Source organism: Sus scrofa, chromosome 8, assembly GCF_000003025.6.
Source record: "Sus scrofa isolate TJ Tabasco breed Duroc chromosome 8, Sscrofa11.1, whole genome shotgun sequence".
NCBI classification, from domain to species: domain Eukaryota; kingdom Metazoa; phylum Chordata; class Mammalia; order Artiodactyla; family Suidae; genus Sus; species Sus scrofa.
Genome location: NC_010450.4, coordinates 118,623,939 through 118,636,572, shown reverse-complemented (window position 1 = coordinate 118,636,572; position 12,634 = coordinate 118,623,939). Strand labels below are relative to the sequence as shown.

The window sequence follows — 12,634 nt, the reverse complement described above, 5'->3', positions numbered from 1 at the left end:
GTACATACCCTAGAAAAAAATTTGTTTGCATATTAAATTCTTGCTACAAAATCACTAATTATACTGATAAATTATGGTTGGAAACCTCTGTTCTTTGTATATGTAAATATAGAATACAAAAGAGCACACAGGGTCTAAAGCTGAGACAGTCTGGGCATGAACGTGGCTCTCCCACTTACAGGCTGTGTAATCCTGAGCAAATAACTTCAAACTCTCTGCATCTCAGTTTCTTTGGCTGAAAAATGAGAATAGCTACTCCATCATTATAGTGGTGCAAAGATTAACTCGGTTAACACACGAAAGGACTTGGAAAAGTACCTGTTACAGTAAGGAATACATAAGAATTAGATATTATCATCATCTTTGTCACTATTGCTATTCCCGTTATTCATACACACTGAGATTGAAGTGTTTGTAGATACACAAAGGAATCCAAAAGTTAGTAAAATAGACGCTTCCTCTGTGGAAGCTTCCCTTTTCTTCTCAAGCTTTCCTCTGTTTATATATTCACTATATTCACCCTAGGTGTGCTCACCCAGACCAGTGGCTCAAAATGCCATCCGTAAGATGACACCTCTCCAGCCTATTCGACCTATTCTCTGAACTCCTGGTGTGTGTGCAGCACTGCCCACTGGCCACCTCCCCCTCGTGGGTCTACATCAATGCTTCGCACTAGCCAAGTCAAAAACTAGACTCCTGGTCCCGCCGCTCACTTCCTCCATAACAAAGTGCCCCTCCCCAGGCCCATACATCTCAGGATACGGTGCAACCATCTACCTGCTTTCTCTGGCTTAAACCCTTCATTCGTCTTTCCTTCCGTGCATCTAGTGCAGAGGCGAACCATGCTAACACAGTCTCCAAAACCCACCCTGAATCTGATCACATCACCCAGCTTCTCCTCTCCCACCTTAGACCAAGCCCCTATTAGGCTGGGCGCCAACCCCAGCAACAGCCCCCCACCCACCCCAGCTTCTTGCTTCACCTTCTGCCCCATTAAAATTTATCTTCAAATCGAAGGTAGAATCATCTTGTACAGAGCCCAATAAAATCACGTCACTCCTCTGTTTAGAACCCTACGGGGTCTTCAAACCACATTCAGAATAAAATTCAGTCAATTTACTGCACCTGCACATCCTCCCTATCTGGCCCCTGGCTGCCCCCAAAACATCATCTCCGTCTGCTCTCCTTTCTGCTCACTGTGCTCCAGACACACACACTTTCTCCGTTCCTTACACAGGCCAAGCTCATCCTCAAGCTGGCCGGTCCCTGGACCAAGAATGCTGTCCCGCACAGGACCTCCAGCCATGGCTCCGTCAGGACTCTGTTCAAATGCAATCTCATCAGACAGGCCTCCCTCGACCCATCTAAAATCACACTCACCCACCATCTCCCTCTGTCCTTTACCTCCTTGATTTTCTTCATAGCACTTATCACTCTGAAATTATTTATTTGCTGGTTTGTGTAAGTGCTTATTTCTTTTCTCCACTGCACTGTAAGCCCTAAGATGACAGGAAATTTGTCTTCTTGTTCACTATAGAATCCTTAATACACAGGACATAAGGGAATAGGAAAAATGAGCATTAAATTATCCATGTGGAGCAGCTAAGAATTTGGAAATACCAAGAAATTATACAGAGCTAGCAAACAGCCCCTCAACAACTGGCTGATCTCATTTGTGAAAGAAGTCTTCTACATGCTTAATTATGTATGTAAATGATATGATAAGAACACATTTATTTTCTTATACTTTAAAACTTCCTTACAGCGGATTTTTTAACACAGTTTATCTACAGCAACACCATGATAGGCACTTAACATAGTCACTGGCATTTTCTTTCATTTATGAAAATTAAAGCAGTGATAACTCAGTAACTTAAGATTTAATCTAAAACTACACCCTAGATTTCTTATCCCTTAACTGAAAAAGACAGATAAATTGACAAGTTTTTAAAATTTTTGATAAGTACAGGATAATAGAAGTGGATCAATTATGACCCAACTAGTGAATGCACCATCCACTATACACAGCATAAAACATACATTGTTTAAAATCAAGAACAGAATTTTATAAAATTTTCAACTGGTACCAAGAAATATTTTGACTCCGTAAATAAAAGAGCATAACTTCTGAAGCTTTATTTAAAGGTCTACTTATGCTCACTTTGAATATTTCCAGAATATAAATATTTATTACAAAGGGATTCTATGTAGATTAATGAAGAGCCATAAAGCAGAAAAAAAAGAACATCCTAATTTCATTTCAGACTACCCTACAGACTTTTCAAACAAACAGGAGAAAAAGCTTGCAACATACCCTCTGAAAGACTCGGTTTTGTTTTGTGCTTGGGCCGATCCTTGCAAGGGTGAAAGTTCAGTTGCTGTAAGACTGCTGGACAGATGACAGAGAAGTTTGAGCTGGTTATCTGCGTCGCATTTGAAAAGCCATGGAGGGAAAAGATCTCTTCAGCTGATAAACACTGAAACAGAAGAAACAAAGTAAGCTGGTATGTGTCAGCACAGTGAAAGCCCACACTGCAAAGATACTGTAGTAAATATTTCCTCTAGATGCACAATACTAACTCTTACACTAAAGCTCACTGCAAAAATGTACAGCTCTCTACAATAGTAAAGCAGGCAACAGCTCTTTAAACCCAGAAACTAGAAAAATTTAAAAAACAAAAAACCCACAAACCTCTTGATCAACAGTCTACCTATAGCAGCCAAAATATAAAGAACCAGCATGGGGGTTTCCAAGGACTTTAAAAATATTAACAGTGGACCAATTCATACAAAGTGCTTTAAGATAATTCTATAGCCTCAAACTCCCCTCTTTGTTTTTCTTTAGGTTGAATAGGTATTTTACGTAGGTTGTTGGAGTTCCTCTGTATTGCACTTCCTTTTTTGACCACGCCTGCAACACAATGAAGTTCTAGGGCCAGGGATCGAATCTTTGCCACGGCAGCAACCTGAGCCACAGCAGTGACAATGCCAGGTCTTTAACCCACTGAGCCACCAGGGAACTCCTATGTCACATTTCATATAGACAAACATACCTGGTTCCCTCATAGTTTCACGGTTAAGAAATTCATCCATCGTACACAGCAATAATGATTTCACCAAATAAAAATCGCTTTTAAAATACATCTTAAACAAACAAATGCTTGTTTGTGCTATGTATTATTCTCAATGATGGTGGGTAGCTTTTATATATTACATGAAGATTTTTAAATGATTTTGGGTTATTTAGAAATTTATTTAACTATTAATGGGGAAGATAATCAGTATGAGAAAAAAAGTCTCTATAGAAATAACTCTTTAAAGGCATCATTTTTCTTTGGGGCATATTTTAACTGTAAACTTTCTTACATATACTTGCGTTATTACGATACTTGCATTATTAAGAAGAATATAAAAGAAATTAAATGTGTTACTGTTGCTAATAAATGTTATAAGAATTACAGAGTGTGAAAAATACCCATTCACACAATCAGAAAAATCTGTTTTTAATAAGTGCAAAGAACACCTCCTCGCAAATTTCAGCCAATGGTTAAATCCCACTAAGATCTTAGCTTTGTGCTTTGGACTGGATTGTCTTCTCCCCAGATTCATATATTGAAGCCCTAACCCCCAAGGTGATGATATTTTGTGTGAGGCTTTCAGGAGGTAATTAGGGTCAGATGAAGTCATGAGGGTGAGGCCCTGCTCCAACTGGTTTAGTGGCTTCATAAAAAAGAGACACCAGAGAGCTTCTTTGTTCTCTCTCTCTGCCAAGGGAGGAGCAAGAAAGCAGCCATTTACAGTCCAAGGAGAGAGCTCTTACCAGCCACCAAGCCTTCTAGCACCTTGACTTGGGACTTTCAAGTCTCCAGTCCATGAGAAAATAACTTTCTGTTGTTCCAGCCACCCAGTCTGCAGTATTTTCTCATGGCAGCCCAAGGTCACAAATACACTATGAATGGTTTTAAAAACTCAAAAGTCGTCATTAATTGTTGGACTATAAAGTGCTGTCACTCCCCTTACGACAGAAAAAATCGAATTAAAAATGTAAGATTTGGTAAAAAGAGATCACTACTAGTTAGGAAGGAAAAATGAAAAAACATCAAATAAACCGAAATGTATGGTGTTGTCAAAAGCTGACTCCAACCACCTTAAAGAAAATGCACACTGAGATATCATTTTTTAAATGTCTAAGTATGTGCCTAAGGCTGTTCTTTATTGAACCCAAGCTCTCCTTTGGATTCATGACAATGATAGCTGTGTGCCAGCCCAAGAAGAGGAGAGGGTACACTCAATGCCCTGTTAGCAGTCTTCCCTCAGGCCAAGGGTGGGGTATAATAAACTAACAGAGGAAGAAAATAGCCAGAGAGCCAATTGGGGAAGAGAAAGTGGCTATAGCTTATTCATGTGAAGACACCCAGGAGCATAATTTCGAGGCTCAAAAATTCCAGAGTCCATGTGGCCCAGCTGCTCCACTGCATGATGCCAGGAAGAAGTAGGTGTAGAAGTTTTAAACACAAAGCAGCACTGTTTCTCTACAAGGAAGCCTTAAGCCCTTGGACTTCAAGTTCCTCCAAGCACAAAACCGGAGGAAAAGGGGAAGCTGCCCATAGATAATTTGCAAAGTCTTCTCAGAATTAACAATCTAAGACTTCCTAAAACCTGATGACTATTAAACAGTTCTTTTCGGACTCTAATTGTGAGCCATTAGTGGATCAGGAAATCCACTTACAAGTCAGCATTTTGTAGATAATTAAAAATAAAGCAATATAACAGAAACTGCAGAGTGTATCACATGTAATGAGGGTGAATATTGCTTAGTCAAACTTTTGCTGCAGTTACATTCTATACAAACCATGCATATGCATACTGAACACAATGCAAAGCTCTTTTTTTTTTTTTTTTTTTTTTTTGCTATAAATGACAATCAAGTGTTCTAAAGTCACTATCTGCAAGGGTGTCCAGACTTCTCACTGTACATCATTAAAGACAAGCTCCTACATATGGTTAGGAAAAAAATGCAGTCAAAGGAATATACAATCAATACTGAGAGTCTTGAGATGTGTGCAGAAAGAACAAAAAGAAAAGTAGAAAGAGCAAGTTCCCATCGGGGCTCAGCAATAACGAACTGGACTAGTATCCCTGAGGATGCAGGTTTGACTCCTGGCCTGGCTCAGTGGGTTAAGGGTCCAGAACTGCCATGAGCTGTGGTGTAGGAAACAGATGCAGCTCGGATCTGGCATTGTGATAGCTGTGGTGTAGGCTGGCAGCTGCAGCTCCAACTGGACCCCTAGCCTGGCAACCTCCATATGAAACCAGTGCATCCTGAAAAAGACAAAAAGAAAAGAAAATAAAAAAAGAAAGAAAGAAAAAGAGAAAGAAAAAAGAAAGAAAGATAAGACAAAGCTCTGGGCCTTGCTTTAGGATTTTAGAATGAGGACAGAACACGAACACCGTGGCAAAACTGAATCCGTGGGAGGCCTGATTTGTTTAAAAGAACTATCCACCCTCAGACAACAAACAGTGGTTGCCAGAAGAGGGAGGGGGAGTGAAATGGGTGCAGAGGATTAAGAGGTACAAACGTCCAGTTATAAAATAAATAAGCCACGGAGATGTAATATTCAGCCTCAGAACATGGTCAATAATAGTGTAATAACTTTGTATCCAGACAGATGGTTACTACTTAACAGATCATTTCATAATGTCTGCAAATGTCAAATCACTAGGTAGGACACCTGAAACGAACATAATATTGTACATCAACTACATTTTAATTAAAAAAAAAAAAATAAGTAGGGAGTTCCCATCATGGCTCAGTAGTTAACGAATCCGACTAGGAACCATGAGGTTGCAGGTTCAATCCCTGCCCTTGCTCCGTGGGTTAATGATCCGGCGTTGCCGTGAGCTGTGGTATAGATTGCAGACTCGGCTCGGATCCCGCGTTGCTGTGGCTCTGGCATAGGCTGGCAGCCACAGCTCCAATTAGACCCCTAGCCTGGGAACCTCCATAAGCCACAGAAGTGGCCCTAGAAAAGGCAAAAAAAAAAAAAAGAAAGAAAGAAAAAAAAAAGAAGTAAAAGTAAAAAGTAGCCACGTTTTAAGAAACACTGTTTCATCAGATAGCTGCCAGCAAGTAGAATGCAAAGAGCTTCACAACTGCACCCTACCGGGCTGTTACAATATTTAAACAATATTGATTTTTATTGGGCTTTGACTTAACAAAGTTTAATGTGACACAAAGAAAGCAGTTGTCGAAGAGAGGGCGGTGCTTCCCCGAGCAGGGACAAACAGGATGAGCGCCCAGGGCCTGACTAGTGAGGATGACAGCAGAACCGGTAGAACCACTGAAGAAGTTCAAACATCCTCTCACACACAACCCTTCTCCTCCAGAACAAACAAGGAGTGGACTCTGAAACCAGTATGACCCACCGGGGCTCCTCACAAAACAGCTCAGGGTGACTAACCTGAATGGCATGTGCCTCTGTGCCCCTGTGTTTTTGTTAGCTCCTTCACGTTTCCACACTGAGCTCTTCATTCCCTTTTTTTTTTCCCTTTTCAGGGACACACCTGCAGCATCTGAAAGTTCCCAGGCTAGATGTCTAATCAGAGCTGCAGCTGCTGGCCCACGCCACAGTCACTGCAATGCAGGATCCAAGCCACATCTGCGACCTACACCACCGCTCACGGCAACACGGGCCCCTTAACCCATGGAGCGAGGTCAGGGTTGGAACTTGCAACCTCATAGATACTAGTCGGGTTCATTTCCGCTGTACTACAACGGGAACTCCTCTATCTAGTTTGTAACACTGCTGTTTTCAAAGGCATCACCCTGACGTTTGCCATGACCCTTTGAGCTTTGCCCTAGGAGAGGCAAACTCCAGCCAGCGGAGGAGGTAATGCACAGAGGGTTAAGTTTTTCCTGAGGACATTTCCTAAATGTTGTGTTAAACTGCTAGTTGTTAGTCTCTTCCCCATTAAGATGATCTCAGGTGGGTCCTACACAGAGAAAGTACCAAAGTCAGGTGGTGGTGATAGGAATAGAGTCGGCACAGGTGGTTGTAGAAGTCCTGGCAGGGGATCATAGATAAAGAGGAAAACCTGGGGAAAGCTGGGGGACCACTGTAAGTTTAGGAAAACCCTCAGAATAAGCAGGCTTGCTTGACTGGTGGAGGTGTGAGAATTGCCTCTGGTCCTTGGGTGGGGGGTGGGATGAGACCTGCATTCAGATTCAGACCCAGGGCAAGAGTTTGAAGACCAGCCTTCAGCTGATTTGAACTTGCATCTTACTGGATACTAAGGAGGAGCTACTACTCCCAGAAAGGAAAAGGCGGGCCTTTCCAACCCCTACACCCCTTGGAAGATAAAACCATGGCCCACCGGATTCTTAGGGCAGAGCTTCCTTGCATCTCTCACAAGCAGCCTATCCTAACAAATCTGTTTTTTGCCTATCTCTTTGTCTCTCACTCATTTTCTTCTGCGTGGAGGCATAAAGAACCTGAACCTCAGTCAGTCCAGACGCAAGATGAGCAATTCTAATGTAAAACCAGGGGTTCAAGTCCCAGTCTGGGTTTGGGCTGGGTTCAGGTCATGGCACATGAGTTCAAGTCCCAATCTGTGTTGGGGCTGGGTTCGAGTCCCAGTCTGTGTTCTGGCTAGGGTCCGTTTCAGTGGTAGAGGTAAAAAAGGTTTCGGTGCATCTCCTTAATAAGACCCCAAATTATACTCAAAATCATTTTAGCAGATAGTTCCACACATTTTCTTCTGCTTCCCCTAGAGCATCTTCCTCACCAGTGCTCACTAATCAGAAGTGGTTTTTGTTTTTTTCGATTTTTTTTTTTTTTGCTTTTCTTCTAGATACATCTTTGGGGGAAGTCTGGAGGCTGGTGTGAAGAGAGGACAGGAAAGATTGAACGGTTAAGGCAAGTCCCTCCCTCAACACTTCATACAGTGGAAATCTGCTTATAATAACTGCCAGGGAGTCAGGCAAGATTGAAATCACATGTCTTAGATGATGACCCAGCCTCTCTACTTGACTAAATTTCAGGCTGGTTCGTCTAAGCCTCTAGGCCTTGGCCTTATATTGATCCTCATAGGGCCTGCACTGCCCAGTTTTAGCAAGAACCTTACTAAATCAGTCTAGAGAAATCCCCTGTCCTTAACATCTGATATTATCTTAATATCCTCAATATCTGATCAAATTCCTCCATATCTGAGCACCCTGGCTGGCCTTCCACGGGAATCCTATTGGGTGTGTTGAACCCAAATCCCTCCCTCCCTGATGTTTCCTCTTGTGATTTCCCATCCACTGGTCCCACCCTGCTCCTTGACTGTAAATCCCCACTTGACCATGACATATTCGCAGCTAAGCCCAGTTCTACACTGAGGTCCCTTTTCTCCTACAGTATTAATTCCTGAATAAAATCTGTTTTTAATCACTTTACTGTCAGGCTCTGGTTTTCTTGACAGTGCCAAGCATAATAACCATGCAATTATACTACATGTCACATAAATTCTTTCTTTCATTCAACGAGTATTTACTGCATCATGAAATTCGAGGTCTAATATTGATGGGAGAAGTGGAAGGTGGGGAGAAGCTGGAGGGTGACAACCAAGAAAAAAATAGTACAAAGATAAATAAGTCATCCCACCTTCCATTGAGAAACCTAAATAATTTCGGCAGAAATAAATCAGATACACTCCAATGTATGAAACCAGAAAGTGATCAATTCACGAGAGATGTAATGATAAAGATCTATGAGTTCATATAAAGCAGAAATAATATGCAGAGGAAACTGGCAAAAACAGGTCTGAGGTTAGAGCACTGGGAAAGCAGAAAGAGGATGTTGCTACGGGTGGGATCAGAGAACCTAGGAAAAGAGACGCACTGGGGAGGATGGTGGCAAATCTGGTTTTAGGCATTGAGAGCTATGATGCCTGCTTGTGGGACATCAGATGGAAGGGATGAGTGAGCTTTCTCGGAGAAAGGTAGAGGCCAGAGATGAAGAGGTAGCTGTCTTCTGTAAGGAGATATCAGCAGACGAGGAGTGGAGGAGCTCATCAGCAGAGAGAGCAAAGAAAGAAGAGAAAAGCTTTGGGAAGCCATACATGATTTATGCAAAAGCAGGAAGGGAATCCAGAGACTACGACAAAGCAAGATAAGCCCAAAATGTAAACAGTCCAGGCCAGGGAGTTCACACTGTGGCTCAGTGGGTTTAGAACCCAGCTAGTATCCATGAGGATGTGGGTTGGTTGAATCCCTGGCCTCGCTCAGTGGGTTTAGGATCTGGTGTTGCTGCAAGCTGCAGCATAGGTTGCAGATATGGCTCACACCACTTGTTGCTGTGGGGTAGGCCGGCAGCTGCAGCTCTGATTCCACCCCTAGCTTGGGAACTTCCATAAGTCCCAGGCAGGGCCCTAAAAAGAAAAAAAAAAAAGAAGACGAAGAAGAAGAAGAAAGAAAGAATAAAGAATCTAGGCCAATAAAATGTAGTGAATGCTCATCATTTTTGCCTGCCTAAGATTCTTTCACCATCATCCAGTAACAGACCACCAGTTTGTGACAGGAGCCTCCCTCAAGGCGATTTACTGGGGGTGACCAGGGAACACCAGACCTAGACCTGTCCACTCTCTCATGGCGCTATCAAAGAAATCTTCTTCATCAGGGCTGCTAGGAGTCTATGGGCCCCTTAGGCCACTCTTCCACCATATGAAAGAAGGTAAACTAGTAAGCAGAGAAAGGCAGGTACCCAATACCAGCACCAATCACCTGGATACAGCTGTGCCTAAAGCTGATGCTGCCCTTTGACTCTTAATTACCCGAGCCAATGAATTTCCTTTATAACAGAAGCCAGTTTCACTTGTTTCTTTTATTTATAAATGATAGAGTCCCGATTGATATAGAAAGTAATTATTTAAAAGACATTTGTAAATCTAGCAAATGAATGCTACATCCGGAACGTGTGCGAAAACAAAAAGATAAGCCTCTCCATCCTCCTTCCTTTTCCCAGGACATGGGCTGTCTCCTCTATTTGGCTGTCAAATGGCATTTCACTAAATAATACAAAGCAGCAGAACCATCTGATCCTGTACACATTAAGCCTAAGCTTTCACATCACACCACAAATGAAATATCATCTAGCTCAAAAGTCACCCTAGAGATGGTTTCAGATTCTGTTTTGCACAGACTGTGATTCCAAGGAGGCCAAGCAGCTCATACTCCGAATGAGGACACTGCTAGGTATGGCTGGGTGTTGACGGCAGTGGAGGTAAAGGCAGGAAGAGAGCGGGTTGTGCCATGCACTTAGACTCAGTGCTGATCAAAATTAGAATGAAATGTCGTCTAGTCAAGTAACCAAGCCACACAAAGTCCCAGAGGGAGCCAGAGTTATAACTGGGGTTAGAATCCAAGCCTTAAAAAACCTCATCGACTTTCTTTTAGTGATTTCTCCACCCCGCTCTGTTTTGCCACAGCTGTTGCTTTGCAGTAAGCACTACAGCTAATCTTCTGGAATTAGCCATGTTTACAGCTGTGATGAAAGCCATGTAACCTATCCCTCCCCCTCCCCCACCCCAGGTGAATGACAGTCTCCTGTTCTTTGAAGAGATGTCACAGGTAAGAGGTGGATTAAAAATCCATGCAAAATCTTCATCTGTTCTGCTCTCATAGAAGCTAGTTCCACTTCTCCCTCACTCTCATTCATTTGTTCATTCACCAAACACAGATGGATCACATTTCTCTGGGCCAGATATGCTAGTAGGTGCTGAGAAGGAGACATGGTTCCATCTTCAATAAGCGCTCATCTTCATTCAGTAAATAAAAATATATAGATACAAACAGATAACTATAATACAATGTGGTCAGTGGAATAATAAAGGCATCTGCAAGGTCTTGTGAGGGAAGAGGGAAGAGGTCAGGGAAGGCTTCCTGGAGGAGGAGACTATTAGCTATATGCTTAACATAAGTGTGTGATCTTTTAATCCCCACATCAACTACTGAAGTAGATTTTAAGAGAAATCTAGGATTTAAAAAATTATGTCTAAGAAAGGTAAGTGGTTCAAGATTAAACAACTTGTATTAAAGTCAGACTTCAAACCAATGTCTTCTTATGACTTCTGACTTCTAAGCCGATACTCTTGCTGGTAAAGTCTTATGTTTTGGGGGGCTGAACACTGAGAAGAACACAAATAATGAAAGAAGGAACAATTTAGACCCTGACAAGGAGTGTACTTCTTGCTCCTTACTGTGACTCGAATCATAAAGTTAAATTACTCTTAGGCCATATTTAGCATCCTACCCAAAGAGAGACCTCAAAAATGACCAAACATCAGTCAAATTCAAATAATTCAAACATCAGCCAACTTGTCTCACCACGAGCAGAACTAAGAAGAAATGCAAGACAGTCACGATTCTTCCCCCCACTCCAACCCAGTAATCCTCCTTATGGCCCATCTCCCTCCAAGACGTCCATCACCCAAGCAGGAACATGGGGCAGAGGCAACAGCCACACACAAGCAGCAGAGAGCTCAGTCCTGACACAACACCCTCTACTTCAAACTCAAGGCTGCTGGCATTGCCATGAAGTGTTCCTGTAGCAGGATCATCAAATCTAGAACATCTGGATGTGTGCCATCTTGAATAATTTGCTTCCCTATTGCTATTTTAAACCCAGTATTCTTGCAGTTAAAGCGGAGAAGCCAGCTTGCTGCTTCACCCACCTAAGCTACCATCATATAACCACACAACTGCAAGACCAGCGAGGCCTGTCCACAGATTGTTAGGCATGTATTAGGAAGAGAAAAAGATGAAGACCCAAAAGAATTATTTAACGGAAAAAAAACTTCTGGAAACCTTGAGTTCATATCTACCTTAATACCTACCAATGCTAATATTAACAATATAATACTATGTGCCTGGCACACAGCAGGGCTCAGCAAATACTTATGGAATGAATGAATGAACCCCTCACTTGTCTGCAAAGTGATTTTTAAATCCACTGCAACATCAGTTTACATTCATAGTAGTGACCTCAATAAAATGATAAAAAAGCAAAAGAAGCACAGAAGATGAGTATACATAAGAGTGTTTCAAACATGGCAACAGGCCAAAGATTCCCAAGAAGACAATTTAAAAATTTAAATTTTAGGAGTTCCGTTGTGGCACAGTGGAAACAAATCCCACTGAGAACCATCCCACCAGGTTCGATCCCTGGCCTTGTTCAGCAGGTTAAGGATCCAGCGTGGCCGTGAGCTGTGGTGTAGGTGGCAGACACGGCTTACTTCTGGCATTGCTGTGGCTCTGGCGTAGGCTGGCAGCTGTAGTAGCTCCGACTGGACCCCTAGCCTGGGAACCTCCACATGCTGCAGGTGCGGCCCTAAAAGGATAAAAGACAAAAATAAATAAATAAATAAATAAATTTTAAAAGGGTGGTTTGAGTTTAACAATTGGGAGGCCTTTCCTGACCCTGAAACCAGCGAACGGTCCCATTAACTTAACCTGTCCGGGTGACTGCACCATGTCGTGGAACCAGTGATTTAAAGGCTCCACACGGGCAGCAGAAGTGACAAAGTAGGAGTGACCGTGGACGTGGCTTCCAGGTTTGTCGCTGATACGATAATGGAACTGCCTCACCGCAGTTGC

General features: G+C 42.5%; 1 protein-coding gene across 3 annotated transcripts in view; it reads right to left on the bottom strand.

The window, feature by feature from the left end:
* SLC39A8 (solute carrier family 39 member 8) overlaps positions 1-12,634 on the bottom strand; it is a 73,264-nt gene that overhangs the window by 41,543 nt on the left and 19,087 nt on the right. For all 3 annotated transcript variants that reach the window (XM_021101718.1, XM_021101717.1, XM_013979001.2), the window contains exon 3: positions 2,315-2,477. In XM_021101718.1, the coding sequence (XP_020957377.1) occupies positions 2,315-2,477 (163 nt within the window). The remainder of the gene's footprint in view (positions 1-2,314; positions 2,478-12,634) is intronic.